The following is a 21,615-nucleotide window of genomic DNA, read 5'->3' as shown; positions in this document are numbered from 1 at the left end:
TTTGATCTGCAGAAGTTATGGAAATCCAGCAGTGTTCAACTACACCTGGTACAGAGAGAATGAAGGACAGATGGAGGAGCTGCAGACTGGATCTAATCTCACCTTCAATGTGACTGATCGTACACACACAGGACCCTACTACTGTCAATCCAAAAACAAATATGGTGCCCAAAACACATCAGTGTTGCTGGACATTCAGTGTGAGTATTAACTGACTATTTTACTTGTGTTTTACCAGCTAGAGCACAAGAACACAACCACACAAAGCAACAACACAATACATGTTTAGTGAGTACATCACTTTGAACTTGTAGATTACTGTACATAGTGATGCTCTGAGTTTTTTTCACTCAGATGCTCCTAAAAACACATCAGTGTCTGTGTTTCCATCTAACTCTGTACTGGAGGGCAGTTCAGTGACTTTGATCTGCAGCAGTGATGGAAATCCAGCAGTGTTCAACTACACCTGGTACAGAGAGTATGGAGGACAGCTGGAGAATCAGACTGGATCTAATCTCATCTTCAATGTGACTGATCGTACACACACTGGACGCTACTACTGTCAAACCCAAAACCAACATGGCACCCAAAACACATCTGTAAGGCTGGACATTCAGTGTGAGTATTATTTTACTTTTATTTCCCAGCATGAATAAATTATGCAGCTCCATTTCTCGCAGGTTTACATTTGGGGTTAGGAAGACACAGCAGAAAAATTTTTAGGTATGTTGTATATGATAATATTGTCATTGCTCAGAATAAATGTATATGAAGCTCTTAAACCTTTATTTAGACTTCCATTTTGTTTAGATGAATAAATAGGGTAAAGACGGAAAAATTTAGGGTCAGATTTACTAAAAGCTTATGCCCTGCAAACCATCATTTTGGCATTAAATAATGACTGTCGGGATTTACTAAAGACGTGCATGAATCATTAGGGATGAAAAGGTGTAGTCTAGTTATTTTATTTTTTGGGACTGAGCCTATTGCATATGCATTTCTAGAAATTTCTCTTTCATATGCAACATTTATGAGAGGAGAGTATTTAAATTATTTATGCAACACAATTTACTAATGTTTGAGCGTGCAATATTAGTAGTATTTGCACCATTATTTAACGCAGAAAAAGCATGTTTTAAATAATTTTGCGCTTGAAATGGCTGCAATTGTTGCTGATAGAAGAGGCATCACAGAGATCAAAGAGCGTATGGTTCGAGACAAAGGATTTTTTAACACGTAACCATTTATTTGGAATGCCAGAGGAACACAAATATTATAAGAAAAAAAATTGTTTGCCAAGCCATTTTATTTTATTTTTGTTGCTGGAGGAAATAAAAGAGAGGTCACTAGGAGAAGTCACACAAAACCAGGTCTTTCAAAACTTCTTGTAAACATTCATTTTTGTCCTCTAGTTCTTTTAAAGAGCCACACAGATCCAAAATCGAAACTAACCTTTATTGCAGTGTGTCGTGTAGCTGTCCATCAATGTAAACAACGTGTAAAGTAGTTGAACCAAAAAGTGCACGATTAATAAAGTTATTGGCTTCTAAAGCAGGGGGTCGACTCTGAATCGCTGAAACGAGTCGTTATATGGATTGAATCTCCTGCCTGTCTTTATCCACGTCACACGAACGCATCCATGTCACACGAGATACTAATCTCCGCCTACAGTCTTGCCTGCGGGAGAAACGAAAACTATGACCTGCCCACAGCTAGTTAGTGTGTGAGTATAAACATCAGCTCACGCTGTGTTTTTAGCTTGTGTTGTTTTCACTACCAAAGGAGACTTTTTCAAGGAGGGATATTCTAAACGTGTCTGGCTGTGAAGAATCAGTGGTTAAAATTATTTTGTTAAATTTAATTAAAATTTTGACGAAGGGATTTAGACGTTTGGCAATGAAAGATGGTTCAGTACCCACTTTATTTGGAACAACATGCGTCTACTAAACACAACCTGTAAGTATGATTATAGCTACATACTTACTTCAATGAGTGTAAAATGTCTATAGTCGTTTTTATTGCTTGGATTAATGATGAATGATATCGTTGTTTAAACTCTAACTTATATACTGTCAGAGTCACGATAGCAAGCAGTTTTGCTATGACCCGGTTAGTTTAGATAAATGCTTAAATGAGTGTAAAATTGTTAGTTTCAATCGTCGTTTGTATTGTTTGGATTAATGATGAATGATGTTGTGTGTTTAAACTGTTAATTTACTGTCAGAGAGTCATGTTAGCAAACGGCTAACACATGCTTATTTACGGTTTTGCTATGACCCGGTTAGTTTACATAAATGCTTAAATGAGTGTAAAATGTTAGTTTCAATCGTCGTTTTTATTGCTTGGATTAATGATGAATGATGTGTATTGATGTTGACAATGTCTTCTCAGTAAATCATGTTAGCACGAGGTCAATACATGTTGCACTGTTGTTGGTCTGTGCCACCGATCTGTGGTCTGTCAAGACACTCTGTCAGTTGACCAATCAGAGCAGAGTAGGCTACTGAAAGGTGGGGTTTAGGCAGGCTGAGTCGTTGAACGGCTTCACACGAATCGTTTGTGGATCTCTGAGAAATGAGTAATTTTAAATTTATATTTTGAGAAAATTACAGTTTTTTGACCTTGCATGCATTTAAACCTGTTGTCCGGGACTTATAAATAGTGATAGGATGCTTAATATTGTCATCTTACTGGCTCTTTAAGTGTCTTATGGCTTCATTAGCTGGGATTTCAGAAGTCTGTGGTGCTGCACTCATGCGCATCAGGCATGAGTAGATTACCTGCACCTCATCAGCGATGTTTATTTGCGACCATGAACTAATTTGCGCTGCTCTTAGTAGATTGCGTTGGTCATTATAAGAATCAGCTGATGTGCCTGTTATATTTATTTTGCGCCTTTTAATAAATAACCCGCAGATATACGTGTTTTTTTTTTTTTTTTTAATTGCACTCTCGTGCTAATTTGCCCTGGTTAGTAAATCTTAATCAATAGTATTCTAAATATATCAATAAAGTTTCCAGTTTTCAATTTTCATAAAAACATACTACTGTTACTTTTGTTTATTACATGGCACTCTAAAATGCCTGAATCTTATTTGGCCAGTTGTGACATTCCAAAGTATGTTATTCGGAGATAACAACCGCCTACAAAAATTTTTAACACACAGTTTATAAAAAATAATTTTGACAGGTAATTACTTTAATGTTGCACAAAAATGAATTATAAATACGGTTTTAATAGTTTACAAATAGTGTGTTTGTAATGTCTGAACGTATGTCTTATCTTAAAACCAAATGTAAACAGGTTTCCCTCTGTCTGCATTCCTTAAAAATTAGAAAATATAATATTTCAAATCGATATTTATGTTCCTCACCTTACTTATGAGGTAAATGGTTGAGTAATAAGCAGGATAATGTACAGGCAGCAGGTTGTTATCGTGAATACTGCTATAACAACCTGCTGCCTATACATTATTCCTTACTTATAGTGCTTTGTATTAGGGTCCTGATCACCTGTCACAATTTATTCTGTGGTAACAACTGGTTGGATGTATATTAACCCTTACTTAAATTAGTGTATTTTTACAGTTCAAAGTTTTTTGGACTGCAGCTAGAGCTTCAAAAGGTTTGGAGCACCAGCAAATATTTAGAAGCACCACAACTGTATTAGCAGACTTTTTTAATTTAAAAACACCACCACCACTGGGTCTTATCTGGCATGTGGTTAATTTAAAAAGTTAATGATTTGACGATTTAAAGCTCTAACAATCAAACCTTTTTCTAATTTTTTTTTTTTTTTTTTTGCTTAAAATTAGGGATGCACCGAATCCAGGATTCGGATTCGGCCGAATACTGGGCTTTTTGACGGGGTTCAGGTTTGGCCGAATCTTAGATTTTTTTTCCACCGAACCGAATCCTAGTCTTGCGCTACGCTGGTCGACGTCACGCGGCCGTTGATTACACACATCGGGTGCTGACGGAGATAAAAAAAATTCGGTGAGTCAGGGGCAGTTCACATTTTGTGGACGCACCTGGAAAAAACTAGCGCATCACACCGCATCGCTTTCATTATGCATAGGCTTATGGTAATTGTCAAAATAGTTTTTCCCACTTGTCATCCTGGCATAATGTTGCCTATCCTTTTTTAACAATAAAATAAAAAATACACTGCCGTGGTCATTGTGTACTTCATTAATGTGTTTTACTGTGTTAATGGAATAAGGATGCGGGTAGAATTCGGTATTCTCGTTTTCGGAAAAAATCCCCAAAAATCTCGATTCGGTGCATCCCTACTTAAAATGTGTGGATTCAGTGGCAAACACAGTGGTTACTGCAATATTTGTCTCACAGTGAATGTAGTGCATTGAGACATTTTTTTTATAGCAAAACCACTCAAAGTCTCTCAAAAAAATAAAGCCTTCTTTTCTGTTTGTGGATCCACATTCACCATTTGATCACCATCAGCAATTCCAACTCTTTCAGACAGTAATATGGTATTGCAAATCCACATTGAGGGATGGTTTCCTGGACAGGATTTAGTTTAAGCCAGTACTAATTAAGACATTTAAGTTGTGTTTTTACAAAATTTACTGCTGTGCATCTTGTGACAAAATAATGGCACTGGTATCTTTGAAGATATGTCAGTGCAAGCTGTTTTCAGTTGAGCAATTTGAGAGAATGAATCAGAGAGAATGAAGGACAGCTGGAGCACAAGACTTTGCCACTATCAAGATAGCAACCAACACAACACCAAAACACATCAGTGTTGCTATACAATCAGTGTGAGAATTCACAGTTTATTTTACTTGTAGTTTCCAGCATGCATTGTGCCATGAAGAAGTTTCGCATTATGTTTTTTGGTGGTGCTCTTGGTGAAGTAAGTTACTTTTGTATTGCTATCCTCATTTAAGCATCAGACCTATGAGAGAGGTCAATGGAAAACCTGTCGTTCTGGAGTTCTTGAGGGGGAACGCATGGGGACAGAGTCCGGGGAGTGAATTTCAAGGGGGAATTGAGGTCTCACCTCAAATTTTTGAAATGCTGGAATTGAAAAATAATTAGCACTTAAAATGTACTCCCCATTATGAGTTTTTTTTTTATTGCAACTATTATTTATAATGCATCATCAAGCTTGTCACATGAAACATCACACTGCATTGTATGCCTAATGTATTGTTTTTTTATTTCAAAATTTTCTCTTATTTAAAATATCCATTAACTCAATAACCAAATGTAAAAACTTTTTCTTTAACCTAAGAACTACTCAAATCTAACATTAGACAAACATATTATTTATTTTCTTTAATTAACCTGACTGTATTGTTTTTGCCCCCGTTTTTTTTTTTCACTTCAGATGCTCCTAAAAACTCATCAGTGTCTGTTTTTCCATCTAACTCTGTACTGGAGGGCAGTTCAGTGACTTTGATGTGCAGCAGTGATGGAAATCCAGCAGTGTTCAACTACACCTGGTACAGAGAGAATGGAGGACAACTGGAGGAGCTGCAGACTGGATATAATCTCACCTTCAATGTGACTGATCGTACACACACAGGACGGTACTACTGTCAAGCCAAAAACCAACATGGCACCCAAAACACATCAGTTTCGCTGGACATTCAGTGTGAGTATTAACTGTCTATTTTACTTGTGTTTCAATAGCATGAATAAATTATGCAGTTCCATTTCTTTCTGGTTGATTTGGGGTTGGGAAGACATAGCAGAAAAATTATTGTAGGTATAGGTTGTATATGATAATATTGTAATTGCTTAGAATAAATGGATACGAAGCTATTAAACCTTTATTCAGAGCTCCATTTTGTTTAGATGAATAAATATGGTAAAGACGGAAAGATTTAGGGCCAGATTTACTAAAAGCTTACGCCAGCGCAAACCATCATTTTGGTGTTAAATAACGACTGTCGGGATTTACTAAAGACACGCATGAATCATTAGCGCTAAAAAGGTGTGGTGTAGTTATTTTTTGCGAATGACCCTATTGCATATGCATTTTTAGAACTTTCTCTTTACGCAACATTTATGAGAGGAGAGTATTAAAATTATTCATGCAGCACGATTTACTAGCGTTTGAGCATGCAATATTACTAGTATTTGCATTATTATTTAACGCAGAAAAAGCATGTTTTAAATCATTTTGCGCTTGAAATGGCTGCAATTGTTGCTGATAGAAGAGGCATCAGAGAGATAAGAGAGCATATGGTTCAAGGCAGAGGATTTTTTAACACATAACCATTTATTTTGAATGCCAGATAAACATTATTATTATAAGAAACAAAAATATTGTTTGCCAAGCCATGTTTTTTTTTTTTTTTGCTGGAGGAAATAAAAGAGAGGTCACTAAAAAAGTCACACAAAACAAAGTCTTTCAAAACCTCTTGTAAACATTCATTTTTGTCCTCCAGTTCTTTTAAGTGTCTTATGTACGGTGGCTCTGAACCGCAAGTAATGAAAAAAAATACCTATCTCGTTATTTCAAGATAGTAATTCATTATAACGAATTACTAATTCATCATAACCAATTACTAATTCATCAGAACGAATTACTAATTCGTTTTAACAAATTACTAATTCGTTTTAACGAATTACTAATTCATCATAACGAATTACTAACTCATTCTAACGAATTACTAAGTCGTTCTAGCGAATTAAATTATTAATTCGTTCTAACGAATTAAATTACTAATTCATCATTACGAATTACAAATTCGTTCTAACAAATTACTAATTCGTTCTAACGAATTAAATTACTATTTCATCATAACGAATTACTAATTCGTTCTAACGAATTACTAATTCGTTCTAACGAATTAAGTATCATATTATTTCGTGATTGCATCTCATTATGTAAAGCTAATACTTTATATCAGACACTAAAGGGCAGATCACGGCCATTGTGCTTTATCTGTTGCTCTTGGGATTACATGAAAGGTGAGGGTTCACTGCTGATGGTGATTGACGACACAATGCTGTAGTTTTATATCAGTTTCTTTGAAAGTTATTCTATTTAATAGGGAATAAGAACCCTATATACATTTTTCAGTCATTTAATGTTGGATGCGTTTGCGCCTCAGGTTCGGGAATAACCGATGGATTTGGGTAAGAAAAGATGAATAAAAATGCCATCTAAATTTAGGGCAAGTGGGCAAACATGACCCTTTACAATTAAGGTAGATGTATTATAACTGTCATGATCTGCATATGTCGGTTTGTGGATCTGGTTTAATTGTGTGTGTTCGCGCGCATGAATGCAGCGACAGTGACAGATGTTATAGTATCCTTCCACTTAAAATTCAGGGTGCTCCTTCGGAGTTTAATCAATAACAAAAATGTATTAAATGACTATGAACATTATAAACATTAAACTCTCTGCTCTCAGCACCACGTAGTTTGCTTCAAACCCGGTTAATCCCGGAGTAAAGCCATTCACAAATATCGCGTTGTTGGCAAAATCGGTTAAACGTCAGGATGCTTTAGCAGCAAAGTCCTCTTAGTGCACGGAAGATGAATTGGGTGAATGACTGCGCAAGCACGTTGAGGTGTGGCTTTTTACCGAAGGTTTGCAGAATATAGGCCTTTTATGATATTGACCCAATTTTTGTGCCTTTTACTTTGATTCAAAAAGGTCGGTGAAGAGAAAACGTAAGGTTCTTTTAGAGATCTTTGCGTTTCATAAAACCTATGCCTGGCATAGTTTTCTCAAATCATACTACATGAACATTTCCATAGAATGGAACCATAAAACCACATTATACAGGTTTTCACACTCCATCAAATATACACGGACATGCACGTATAGATACGTAAGCAATACAAACTGCAACAGAAATGCAATAGATCTACTGAAACATTCTTTTATCAAGCAAATATCAACACAAAACATCCCATTATTTTTATTGTGACAATTAGCCACCAATGAACAGACTTTTAAAATGGTTTTATAGCGCATTGCATTAGTCGCCCAGTCTCCTGAAGATGCGTATAAATAGCACGAAGTGTAAAACTCGTGCAATACATACGCCAAATTCCACTTTGGCGTGCATATGATACGCAAGGCCTTCCCATTCACTTAAACGGTGCATCTTTTTTGTCGTTTTATTTATTGGTTTCTCAATTTTTTTTGCTATTTTTCACCATTTTCGCTTGGGTTCAGGGCCAGAACAACTTTTTGTTATATAAAAATGACATCCTAACCCAAACCCCAACTCTAACCTGCAACTCCAATCGATCATGGCTTAAATATGGACAAAAACATGGAGAAACCTGTATATTAAATAACCTCATTAAGCAAATCTAAAATCTAACCCTAAACCCAAGCGAAAATGGTTTAAAAAACAAAAAAAAATTGAGAAACCAATAAATAAAACGCCAAAAAAGATGCCCCGTTTAAGTGAATGGGAAGGACTTGCGTATCATATGCACGCCAAAGTGGAATTTGGCGTATGCATTGCACGAGTTTTACACTTCGTGCTATTTATACGCATCCTCAGGAGACTGGGTAGGCGCATCATTTTATATATATATATATATATATATATATATATATATATATATATATATGCAGATGCAATGATACTTCATACGGCTTCATACGACTTCAATAGTAAAAAAGAACCCTATACCTTTTGCAGTCATTTAATGCTGGATGCGAGCGCTTTGGGTAGAGAAGATGAATAAAATGTCACTTAAATTTAAGTGGATAAACATAATCCTATACAATTAAACTAGATGTATGATTTTCATGATCAAAAAGAAATGTTAAAACATACATTATGTTATGAACAGCGCTGCATAGGTTATGTCTCTTCGTGGTTTGTGGATGGTTTAATTGTGTGTGTCTGCGGTATGAAAAAGCGGGGACTGTGACAGATGTTTTGCCAAAACCAAACACTCAAATGCACTTGACTGCGTTTCCAGACATCAAGGATATTTAAAGACGCAACATAATTTAAATTAAGTAACCATTTATTCAAAGTAACCTTAACGTTATACCGTATTCCACTTTAAATTCAGAATGCTGCTTTGGACTTTAATTAATAATATATATATATTATTAATATATATAGACTATAAACATTAAACATGTTTTTGCCATATGTTGTGTATTGTATGTGCGCCTTTTATGATATTCATATAGACTATGGAACCAAAGATTTTACTAAAAGAGCATTCAATTGTTTACAAGTATGGCAAATTCCTCATATATCTAGTCGCGCAGTTTTACTCTCAAAATGCACAATTATGTATTCATTGTATTGCTCTCTGTGCCACGTATTACTTCTCTTCAAACCCAGTTACTCCCGGCGTAAAGCCATTCGGATATATCGCTTTGTTGTCAGAATAGGATCCTTTGGCAACACAGTCTTAGAGGAATGCAATGACTTGGCCAAAATGCGTCCTCGACAGGATTTCGGGTTCGTCTTCCGGAAGTCTTATTTTGTCGACCGTTACATTTTAAGGTAAAATTAAACTATGATTGTATGTCTTATATTTTTGACTGAACGGCGATCAACAATACGACTTCTGGAAGATGCACCGAAATCCTGGCCAGGACCCCAAAAAACCCAAATATTTTAGTAAAACGTTGCAATCTGAACATTGCAACGTTCCTAACAGCGATTGTTAATACTAGCGGGATCCCTCGGGTGGGAAGGAGGGCTCATGATGAGCGCTGCTGATATTGGGTGTGTTGCGACTTTATGGTGACGCAAAAATCAACAGGCGGATGACATCAAAATAGCTCTTGGCACTGTGATGTTATTCGCCTGTCTTTTCTTGCAGCGCTGCATTATTGCAGATGTAATATGATTGATAATGCTATCTGTAGTTCTTACAGTTTCACCAGGAACATCATTGTAGTAAAGCAATCTTGAATTGCATTAATTATTTGCGCACCTTTTTTATATTCTGATGACAAAATGTAAGACTTGTTTTTATAGTTAGTTCCTTTAATTTTATGTAATTATTTAGTGTGTATTTTAGGCTGATAATTTGTTACCTCGTGCCATGTATGCGCTATAAAGCCATTTTAAAAGTCTGTTTATTGGTGGCAAATTGTCACAGTATAAATAATGGGATATTTTGTGTTGATATTAGCTTGATAAAAGACAGGTTTAGTAGATCTCTAGCATTTCTTTTGCAGATTGTATTGCTTACAAGTCCGTGCATGTCCATACTTAATGGAGTGTGTAAACTAATGTGGTTTTATGTTTTCATTATTTGGAAATGTCGATGTTGTATGATGTGAGAAAACTATGCCAGCCATATAGGGTTCGTGAAACGCCGTCAATGCTCCAAATACATGCAAAGATCTTTAAAATATCTCTTAAATCGTATCTAAACCCCTGGTCAGAGCCTGACTCCATCCACTGGCAATATTTGAAAAATGCAAGAAAAGTGGGCAGATCCCAACGGAGATAGAGGGGACGAAATAAGCTCCTACCAAGTGTGTGGTGAGCATGGTGGTGAGATCGTAACAACGGCGTGGTGAGCTTGAACCTGCTTACGTCACGAGTCATTTTTTGGACCCAACATCCAATAGGAAGATTCAACTGCAGTAGCCACCGTTCAACCTGAAGAGGGCAGCACCCAGACGTTTTTACACCATATATTGCAGTATTGAAACACTTTATATCCAAATTTAAAAAAAGTTACTAAAATCAATGAACATTACTAATAAAGCATCATTCTTACAGATTATTAACTAAAAACAAATTTGGTTTAGGGTTTAGTTACTCTTTAATAACAGTAAAAGGCACAATAATTCGTCAAACGTCCTTTAACCAGGTAAAAAGCTACACCTCAACGTGCTTGCACCATCATTCACCCAATTCATCTTTCGTGTACTAAGAGGACTTTGCTGCTAAAGCATCCTGACGTTTAACCGATTTTGCCAACAACGCGATATTTCTGAAAGGCTTAAATTTACTCCGAGAATAACCGCGTTTGAAGCAAACTAATACGTGGCGCAGAGAGCAATACATAAATGTGGTGCATGTGGTGCGTAACTAGATATTTGAGGATTTTGACATACTTGTAAACAACTGAATACTCTTTTAGTAAAATCGTTTGTTCCATTGTCTTTATGAATATCATATGAAGGCACACATACAATACACAACGTATGGCAAAAACATGTTTAATGTTTATAATGTTCATAGTCATTTAATACATTTTTGTTATTGATTAAACTCCGAAGGAGCGCTCTGAATTCCAAGTGGAAGGATACTGTAACATCTGTCACTGTCGCTGCGTTTCATGCGCGCAAACACAGAATTAAACCAGATCCACAAACCATATAGAGACATATGCAGCGCTGTTCATAACGTATATTTTCACATTTCTTTTAGATCATGACAGTTATGATACATCTATCTTAATTGTAAAGAGTCATGTTTGCCCACTTGCCCTAAATTTAAGTGGCATTTTTATTCACCTTTTCTTAACCAAAGTCCTCGGTTATTTCCGAACCTGAAGCGCGAACGCATCCAACATTCAATGACTGCAAAGGGTTCTTATTCCCTATTGAATAGAATACTATTAACTTTCAAAGAAACTGATAAAAAAACAACCGCATTGTGTCGTCGATCACCTTCACGAGTGAACCCTCACCTTTCATGTAATCCCAAGAGCAAGAGATAAAGCACATTGGCCGTGATTTGCCCTTTAGTGTCTGATATCAATATTACCTTTACATAATGAGATGCAATCACGAAATAATGTAATACTTAATTCGTTAGAACGAATTAGTAATTCGTTAGAACGAATTAGTAGTTCGTTAGAACGAATTACTAATTCGTTATGATGAATTAGTAATTTAATTCCTTAAAATGATTTAATAATTTAATTCGTTAGAACGAATTAGTAATTTGTTAGAACGAATTAGTAATTTGTTAGAACAAATTACTAATTCGTAATGATGAATTAGTAATTTAATTCGTTAGAACGAATTAATAATTTAATTCGCTAGAACGACTTAGTAATTCGTTAGAATGAGTTAGTAATTCGTTAGAAAGAATTAGTTATTTAATTCGTTAGAACGACTTAGCAATTCATTATAACAAATTACTAATTCGTTATGATGAATTAGTAATTCGTTAAAACGAATTAGTAATTTGTTAAAACGAATTAGTAATTTGTTAAAACGAATTAGTAATTCGTTCTGATGAATTAGTAATTGGTTATGATGAATTAGTAATTCGTTATAATGAATTACTATCTTGAAATAACGAGATAGGTATTTTTTTTCATTACTTGCGGTTCAGAGCCACCGTACTTATGGCTTCATTAGCTGGGATTTCAGAAGTCTGTGGTGCTGAACTCAAGCGCATCAGGCATTAGTAGATCACCTGCACCTCATCAGCTCAGCTTATTTGCGACCATGAACTCACTTGCGTTGCTCTTAGTAGATTGCATTGGTCATTATTGTCAGGATCTTTCCGGAACCTTGTCTTTTTTAGTATTTAGTCCTGTATGGCAGAGTTCTGACAGTACAATGTTTTGTGTGGGAAATACGTGGTCTGTATTGACTATACCAGACCACGTATTTCCTGGTGTTTTTTACCCGCTCTCTTATCTGTAATCATTGTCACCTGTTCCCCTCATTATTTTGTCCCTATTTAAAGTCTCTTTGTTCTACGTTCTGTCTGTTATCGTACTGTTTGATTCAGACCTGTATCTGGAGTTCTTGAGGGGGGAACGCATGGGGACAGAGTCCGGGGAGTGAATTTCAAGGGGGAATTGAGTTCTCACCTCAAATTTTTTAAATGCTGGAATTGAAAAAGAATTAGCATTTAAAATTGACTCCCCATTATGAGTTTTTCTTTATTGCAACTATTATTTAATAATGGATCATCAAGTTTGTCACATGAAACATCACAGTGCATTGTATGACTGATGTATTGCTTTTTTCATCTTATTTAAAATATCCATTAACTCAATATCCAAATTTACAACATTTTCTTTAACCTAAAAACTACTTTTTGGCATCAGTTAATATCAAATCTGACATTAGGCAAAAATATTGTTTATTTTCTTTTAATTAACCTGACTATTATTTTTGTCCCTGTTTTTTTTTTTTTTTGACAATTTCAACTTTATTAGGATTAAATCGATTTTAAATACATTTTCTTCTCCCAATTTGTTTTCCCTTCAGATGCTCCTATAAACACATCAGTGTCTGTGTTTCCATCTAACTCTGTACTGGAGGGCAGTTCAGTGACTTTGATCTGCAGCAGTGATGGAAATCCAGCAGTGTTCAACTACACCTGGTACAGAGAGAATGGAGGACAGCTAAAGGAGCTGCTGACTGGATATAATCTCACCTTCAATGTGACTGATCGTACACACACAGGACGCTACTACTGTCAAGTCAAAAACCATCATGGTACCCAAAACACCTCAGAGTTGCTTGACATTCAGTGTGAGTATTAACTGTCTATTTTACTTATATTCCCCAGCATGCACTGTGGCAGGAATTAAATATGCAGCTGCATTTCTTCCTGATTTATTTGGGTTTGGGGAGACATGACAGAAGAATTATTGAACAAGTTACTAAACTGTAGGCTGTATATGATAATATTGTGATTGCTCAAAATAAATGGATAAGATGCTCTCAAACCTTTATTCAGACTCCATTTTCTTTATATATATATATATATATATATATATATATATATATATATATATATATATATATATATATATATATATATATATATATATATAAAGATTTAATCAGTAATATTGTAAATATATCGATACAGCTTCCAGTTTTACATTTTTGTAACAAATTACTGTTACTGGCTGTTTCTCAATATGCGTTCTTCAGCGATCTTGCGTCCTCGTGTTCTCGCTCTACGTCATCATTAACAGTCGAAGTTCATTCCGATTCTCAAGAACGCAAGTACAGAGGACGCATGAAAATACCTAGATGTGTTCTTGATATCGAGGATGCATTGAATGCAGACTTGCACGCTGAAATCGCTTCACGTCCCAGAAGTCATTGCGGCAAAACAATGTCGGAGGTCAGGTGACCAACAGGAAGATCGCACACATCTCAATTCTCATAAGTGCGTTCTGTGTTCTCGCGACCTCCTGAGTTCGTTCTTTCGAGGTCGCCTGGCAAGTTCGATCTCCACGAGGATGCAAGTCCGCTCTTTGCATTCTTGGAATTGAGAAACAGCCACTGTTTATTATACGGCACTCTAAAATGCTTGATTCTGATTGGCCAGTCGCGACATTCCAAGGTATGTTATTCCGAGATAACAACCGCCTGAAACACGGCTGTAAATCATTTTGACAGATAGAGTTTAATATTACACAAAAATTTTATATAAATAAGTCACATATATGACATTAGATTTACCAAATAGTGTTTTTATGACATTTGAGCATCTTGTCTTATGTTAAAAACAAAAGGATAAAGGTTTCCCTTGCAGAAGGTCTACATGAGCAAAAAAAAATAAAACATTTCAAATCAGTATGTAATTTTCCTACTTATGAGGCAAATAATAAAAGGCAAACTTATAAGACCATGTAATGTACAGGCAGCAGGTTGTCATTGCGAAATTTCAAAAGGTTTGAAGCACAAGCAAAAATTTAGAAGCGCAACAACTTTATTAGCAGACTTCCTTTATTTAAAAACAACTCCACCACTGGCATCCTGTGGCTGAACCTGTGGGTAATGATTAGCCAAAATGTCATTTTTTGATTATAATGTGTAGATTCAGTGGCAAACTGTCACCTTTGAGACATTTTTGTAGCAGAGCCACTAGGGGTGTAATGATTAACCGTGCAAATGTGCGTTTTCTCAATGAACGAATTTTAATGAATTCCCAAAGCCAGGGGGCACTCTTATGCAGAAACACCCTTTGTGCCACAGAAGAAGTAGCATTACAAACGCTATTCCAGGAAATGTCTACAGGAATATTTATATCACTGTTCTTCAAATTGTTTCAGGTATTTTCATGATGAATGATTTTGTTTAACGAGTGTAAACAAAGTTTAAATGCATGTTATAAATGACTCATAGTGATTTTAGATTAATAAGGACTTCCTACTGACCAAATGCCATAGTACACGCACAAGCTGTGCATAAAACACAGAATCGCAGCCTTGTGATTTAGAATCGATTTCAGATTTTTTTTTTTTTTTAATGGGACACACGATTAATTGTTACAGCCTATGAGCCACTCAAAGTCTCTCTGAAAACCATAAGCCTACTTTCCGGATTAAGATTCACCATACAATCCCCATCACCAACTCCAAGAGTCACATTACCTGTTATTTTTCATCTTTCTCATCAGCTATTTACATTTTTTTAAATGAAATTTTAGTAGCATATGTGAGCAGAATGTTTTGAGTCTTGTGTTTATTTAAATGTTTTAGATTCGTCCAGTCCAGACTCTTTCAGCAATGCTTCAAGAGTTTAATGTATTTGAATTAAATTCAAATTTCTGTGTAAAATTATTACTTAATTATAAATAAATAATCATGTTTGCTGGATGCATTCAAATGGAGGACAGCTGGAGCAAACGACTCTAGTACTGTTAAGCTTTTAGCCAACATCATATCTAAAAATGCATCAGTGTTGCTATACTGTACAGTACATTGTGTGAAAATTCACAGTTTACTTTACTTAGTTCCTCATGCATTGTGACATAAATACGTTTTGCGCCGTGTGATGCTCTTGGTGAACTTTTGTATTACTATCTTATTTATAATTAAGCATCAGACCTATGACATTCTTTGTTTCTTTCTTTTATTTATAAGAACAATACACATGCTCACAATAAATAAGAAACCCAAAGGAAACAAGTTCAAGTTCAACAGCCCCAGTTAAAGGTTAGTTGGCACTCAGCAAATGTCTTTTAAGCGAGGATTTGAAGACTGAGAGTGAGGGCCCGTAACAGCGAAGGCGTCTGTGTATCAGTCTTGATCTGGGTACTGACAGAAGGCTGAGCTTACTGGACCTGAGGGCCTTAGCTGCCAGATTAGGAATAGCTTTAAAAGCAAATGTTAATACCTTATTTTAAACACAATTCTGAAATTGATGGGTAGCCAGTATAACATAGAGTGGTAAAAATGTGTTCAATGACAGTGGTCGTTCCAGGTGATGTCATGTAAGATTTAAAGTTTTGTTGACCAAGGAACCAGTGTTAATCAGTTCCATTTTAGTCTTTAGTAGTTCAGAAGGTAAAACCTGACAGGAGCGAGCAAAGTACACTGCGTTTAATTCCTCTGCTGCGGATTTGAGGAGAGTTGGAGCAGGAGGGGGATCAAAGTTGTAGGTTGGGAGTAACCACCAGTGAGGCCTTTCCAACGAGCGTTTGTCCATACGGCAACAGGCATTAGTCCATCTAGTCCACATGGGAAGGTCTAATGGTCCAAGCGAACCATGAACTTGGCCATTCTTGATCCTGATAGCAATCCCAGCTCACTTCCCTCGCTTCCTACAACGCCTTTTTCAAGTTAAAACAAAAGGTTGTCGACAGAGGAACACAGGAATGAACGAGATAGGAGATGGTGGGGCTGAAAAGATCTACCCAGTGCCTCCCCAAATGGCAAAAGCATGTTTTTTCCAATATCCAGTAGTGTTTTGCGAACATATATTAATATTGAAGATAAAATAGACCGTAAAACAGTCAACAAAAACATATAAAACACATATGATGGATCCAGCCGACAGCACACAATACACACTGGTGTCATCTTGAAATTCTCTATTAAAAATCTGTTGTTTTTGAGTTCATGTTGACTTTGAATAGAAGTGAAAGTAAACAAATTTGGCTCACTGGGGTTTGCAGAAAAATTATTGCAGAAGTGTAGGTTATATATGTTGATGTTGTGATTGGTCAGATTAAAGAAACATGCTGCTTTCAAACCTTTAAACTCATTTTGTGTACATTAACATATAGAGAAGATGGGAAGTAAAACTTTAAGTTATTTTACTTCTATTTCCCAGCATGCACTGTGGCATGAATAAATTATGAAGCTGCATTTCGTGCTGGTTTACATTTGGTGTTGGGGAGACATGACAGAAGAATTACTGCAGGAGTGAAGTAAACTGTAGGTTGTTACACGAGCTACACGTTTGTCTGCCTATTCAGTCTTAATAAGTAATGGTAAACAAACTTGCTTTTATTGCAAAGATAAAGAAGCATCACAGAGAGTAGAGAACGTGTACACAATGCAGAGGATTGTTTTAACATGTAACAGTTTATTTGGAATCCTATTGCACACTGGTGTCAAAAGTATTCATATTCATTACTCGGGTAGATGTATAGAAAAGACTTAAGTACTTACTACTTAAAGCTGTAGTGTACGATGTTGAAAATCGGTCGAGAAAGCCTGAGACGGTTGGGAAATTTAAAACCTGATCCCTCCCACCGGGGAACGACCTGAACAACGTCACTCAGTCAAGCTGTGATCACCGGTAATAAACATCGGAACAGAGATTTACCGAGCAGTAAACTAAACACATAAATCCTTGAAGAAATGAACACTTACAATTATGACTGATTGACGTCATTTACTTTCACAACAACGTTTGGTATACGTTTCCCCTCCTGAGCCTCGTTTCCTCTGGTCAAAAGCTACCTAGCACACATTAATTGCACAATAATTATTAGTTAGTATTGCTAAGGTTTTGAGTAATTGTTATAGCAGCACACAGCGCATCTTGTTCAAATTCCAATCGGCTCGAACAGAAACCTATTGAAATATATTCAAGCACTTCAAGAAATATAATTTCTTTGACCCGTGATAGGCGATGCTAAACGACTAACATTCCAATGCTGACCGGCAGCATGAGCATGTTGTCAGACTGATATAAAGATATTTACGTAACACCTCACACCATAAAAGTATAAATAAATGCGCACCTGCTCAACAAAAAGTCCACCGTGTCAGCGTCGGTTTTCAGTCCCATATCTCCCTGAAGCTTCCTCAACGGTCAGTGGCGGACCCTAAAGTTATTTTAATTCGACTTTGAGTCCGGCGTTTGAGTCTCCGTTTTTATCTCTGCTCTTTCCTCTACAGACTTTCTCTTTCTTCCAACCTTGACTGTAGGGACCGCTTGCTGCTGTCGGTTTGTTTTTTCTTCATTTGTGAGCTGTTGCTACTTCGCTAGCTACCATGCATAGTCAGAAATGTCATGTCGCAGGCGGAGGGCGGGGTGGGGGGCGATGGGGTGGAGACGCGAGCGCAAGGTGGAGTTTCAAGTGGAGCGGGGATTGGATGAGAGCAGTCGACCATTGTAAGCTGGCCGGCCGGACAGCTTACATTGTTCAACTTCTCTGTCGCTGTACACCTAATAGAGTGAATGGATTATTTTCATTATTTTTTCTCTTCATATTGTTAGGATTTTACTGTCGAACCATAACCAGCATCCAAACAAGGTTATTAATAATGAACAATCTTTGAAATCGTAGACCATAGCTTTAAGTAAAAGTGTAAAAGTACTGGTTTCAAAAGTATTAAAGCAAAAGTAATGTAAGGAGAAACTGCCATTAAGGACAAAAGCTTAGGCCGCATCCCACTATTGTGCACTATCCCACCTCCTCAAAAAAAAAAAAAACACACATTTCTTAAAGGCCATAATCATTATAATGTTTATTAAATTGTTAATAATTTGGGATGCACTAGGCCACTGTTTCCCAATCCTGGTCCCCCCTCCGAGAAAGTTTTAGATGTCTCCTTATTTAACACACCTGATTTAACTCATCAACTTGTTAGAGAGACATGTTTACCATTTTGAAAAGAGGCTGATAAGTTGAATCGGGTGTTTTAAATAAGGAGACATCTAAAACTTTCTATCAGGGGGGCCTTGAGGACCAGGATTGGGTAATATAGTAGTAATATAAGATCAGATAACATTTGGTTCATGTCGAATTTCAAACCTTACACAAAGCCCACCAAACAAGTTTGCAAGTTTGAATCATATGCTAGCAAGCAATCCATGGCATGTCTTGGCATGACTTGGCTACTTATGTCTGCTATGTCCAGTATTGGGGGTAACGCGTTATAAAGATAGTATAACCTACTTATCACAACATTGTCAATCAACTTTTTTAGAACTAGATACACTTTCTTCATTCTTTTCCCTTCAGATGCTCCTAACACTTCATCAGTGTCTGTGTTTCCATTTAACTCTGTACTGGAGGGCAGATCAGTGACTTTGATCTGCAGCAGTGATGGAAATCCAGCAGTGTTCAACTACACCTGGTACAGAGAGAATGGAGGACAGCTGAAGGAGCTGCAGACTGGATCTAATCTCACCTTCAATGTGACTGATCGTACACACAAAGCACGCTACTACTGTCAAGCCAAAAACCAACATGGTACCGTTAATGTATCAGTGTTGCTGGACATTCAGTGTGAGTATTAACTGTCTATTTTACTCAGTGCCGGTCCTTCCTATACGCAAATTACGCAATTTGCATAGGGCCCCGCACCACTAGGGGGCCCCCTTGATCTCAGAATTATTTAAAATTATTATACCAAATAAAATTATTATTATGTTTAATGAAAACAAGTCGCTATAATTTAAATAATTTGCAAACTTCCCAATTTATGCGGGTTTTTAAAAAAACTTAATGATTTCTTAAATCACTGATATACTCGGACAACATGCAGGCAGTTTCTCAATCCGAAGGCTGCAGCCTTCAGAGGTCACATTTGTAGGCTGCATATGCGACATAAAAACGTATTTCAGAATATTAACAATTATAATGTTGACTATTATTCTTAGTTAATGGTTAATTGTTATATTATGCTTATGACTTGCAAATGAAATGCTTATTTAACTTAAATAAATCAGGCTTGATGACGTGTGCAGCGCGCATATGCGACATCCGTAGGTTGCAGCCTTCAAATTTAGAAACGGCCGCGTGCATGACGCAGAAGAGTGATGTGGTAACGATGTGAATATTATATGCCCACCATTGCTTTAAAACGAAGCTATCCGTCTGGGGCAGAATAAAGGGGAAAACGTGAAGCAAGGGAACAAGATAAAGGATTTGCGCGAGCAGATTACAGTCAATGCAAAGACGCATCCACACGCACCCTAGCATGGGGCGATGCAAATAACGTGAATTGGGCGACGCAATTGCCGCGGAAACACGCGCTTTTCCCTTTGAACTTCAAGAACGCGCTCTCGCGCAGGATAATTTCGAGAGAGAGAGAGAGAGAGAGAGAGAGAGAGAGAGAGAGAGAGAGAGAGAGAGAGAGAGAGAGAGGTAAGAATAGTGCCCACGTCGAGAAAACTTAATAGAAGACTTGAAATTTGTAAAGGATTAAAGTATATGTCCCTCGTTTAATTACAGTACAATAATGTATTTTGATTACACAAATCAAACCTTACTATATGATTGTTTTAGCTGCTGACCAGCATAGGGAATCTATATGGCTAATTTCTAAGACATGTTGCTGATACAGTACTGTGTGTTGTACCTTTTCTTGTTAATTGAGTCTTTTTGGGCATCTTATGCCTAGAATTATTCAAGGAGGTTGATTCTTTTAACTTCCTTTAAAGTTTGGTCAATTGTGCATAATGGCATGTGCAACAAATGGATATAGGGTGTCAAACTCATAGATTTGCAATATTTAAAATCAGACACTCTTTTAAAAATATTTGGGGTCAACCTCTGGGACAGCTTTAAAGGGACACTTCACCCATTTGCATTAAGCTTTGTATCTAGCTAGAACCCCAGTCATGTTTTTTGAATGGTCATGCATAATTTTCTCAGTTGCCGCTGAAACAGGAGAAATACAGATTTCAGTGTTGCACTTCCTTCTTTCAATGATGTAAAAATCATAATTTTGTCTTTGTTGAGGGAGTAAGACTACAAACACCCCTTTTCTCGGTCAAATATGACACACTTTCAATAAAGATTAATGTTTCTATGGGTGAAATGCTCTTTTAAAGCTGAAACTTATTAAATCCTATCAGAGGTCCAGAATGTCATTGAAACACACCAGTGGCTTTGCTGTCATCAGTATTAAACATGTTACCCCTCAAAGTACCCCTCCCCACAGAGCCCTCCACCCACATAACAAATCCCAATTTAACCCCTGTGTATTAACAGTATGTATTTATATTTAATTTAATTTGATTCATTACATTCATTTAGATCAGGTAAATTTTTTAGTGCTTCTCACAACACATTTTAAATCAAAACAACTTTACAGCAAATACATGTTTCATGTTATAATCAGCAAGTTTATCAGTCAGGGTTTCAAATTAATGTGCATATGGGAAAAATATACAGCTATAAGATAATACACTATGTGGTTAGTTAACAACTACTAAAAGCAAGATTGACTGGGTTTTACCCAGATAGCACAGGTACGTCTGTAAGATGTCTGGTAAAGATCTGGAGATCTGGAATACATCTGGTGTGTAAAAACATCTTATAAAGGAAAAGAGCTGCTTTACATACATTCTAAATCAAAAACGTCTTGCAAACATCTTCAATATGTCTATATGACATCTTTTGGGAGACGTCTCACAGACGTATTGCAGATAAGAAAACAATCTAAATAAGACATCTTGCAGATGTAAACGCAGACATCAAATAGACGTCTCCGAGATGTATGTGT

The 21,615-nt window shown here is 36.5% G+C and overlaps 1 protein-coding gene across 1 annotated transcript in view; it reads left to right on the top strand.

Moving 5' to 3' along the window:
• The window catches only part of LOC129432400 (myelin-associated glycoprotein-like), a 29,679-nt gene that overhangs the window by 5,562 nt on the left and 2,502 nt on the right, over positions 1–21,615 (top strand). The window contains exon 4 of the mRNA XM_073874089.1: positions 5,354–5,620. Coding sequence (XP_073730190.1) covers positions 5,354–5,620 — 267 coding nt within the window. The remainder of the gene's footprint in view (positions 1–5,353; positions 5,621–21,615) is intronic.

Source organism: Misgurnus anguillicaudatus, chromosome 1 (genome assembly GCF_027580225.2).
Source record: "Misgurnus anguillicaudatus chromosome 1, ASM2758022v2, whole genome shotgun sequence".
Taxonomy (NCBI): Eukaryota; Metazoa; Chordata; class Actinopteri; order Cypriniformes; family Cobitidae; genus Misgurnus; species Misgurnus anguillicaudatus.
This window is presented reverse-complemented; position numbering and strand designations above follow the sequence as displayed.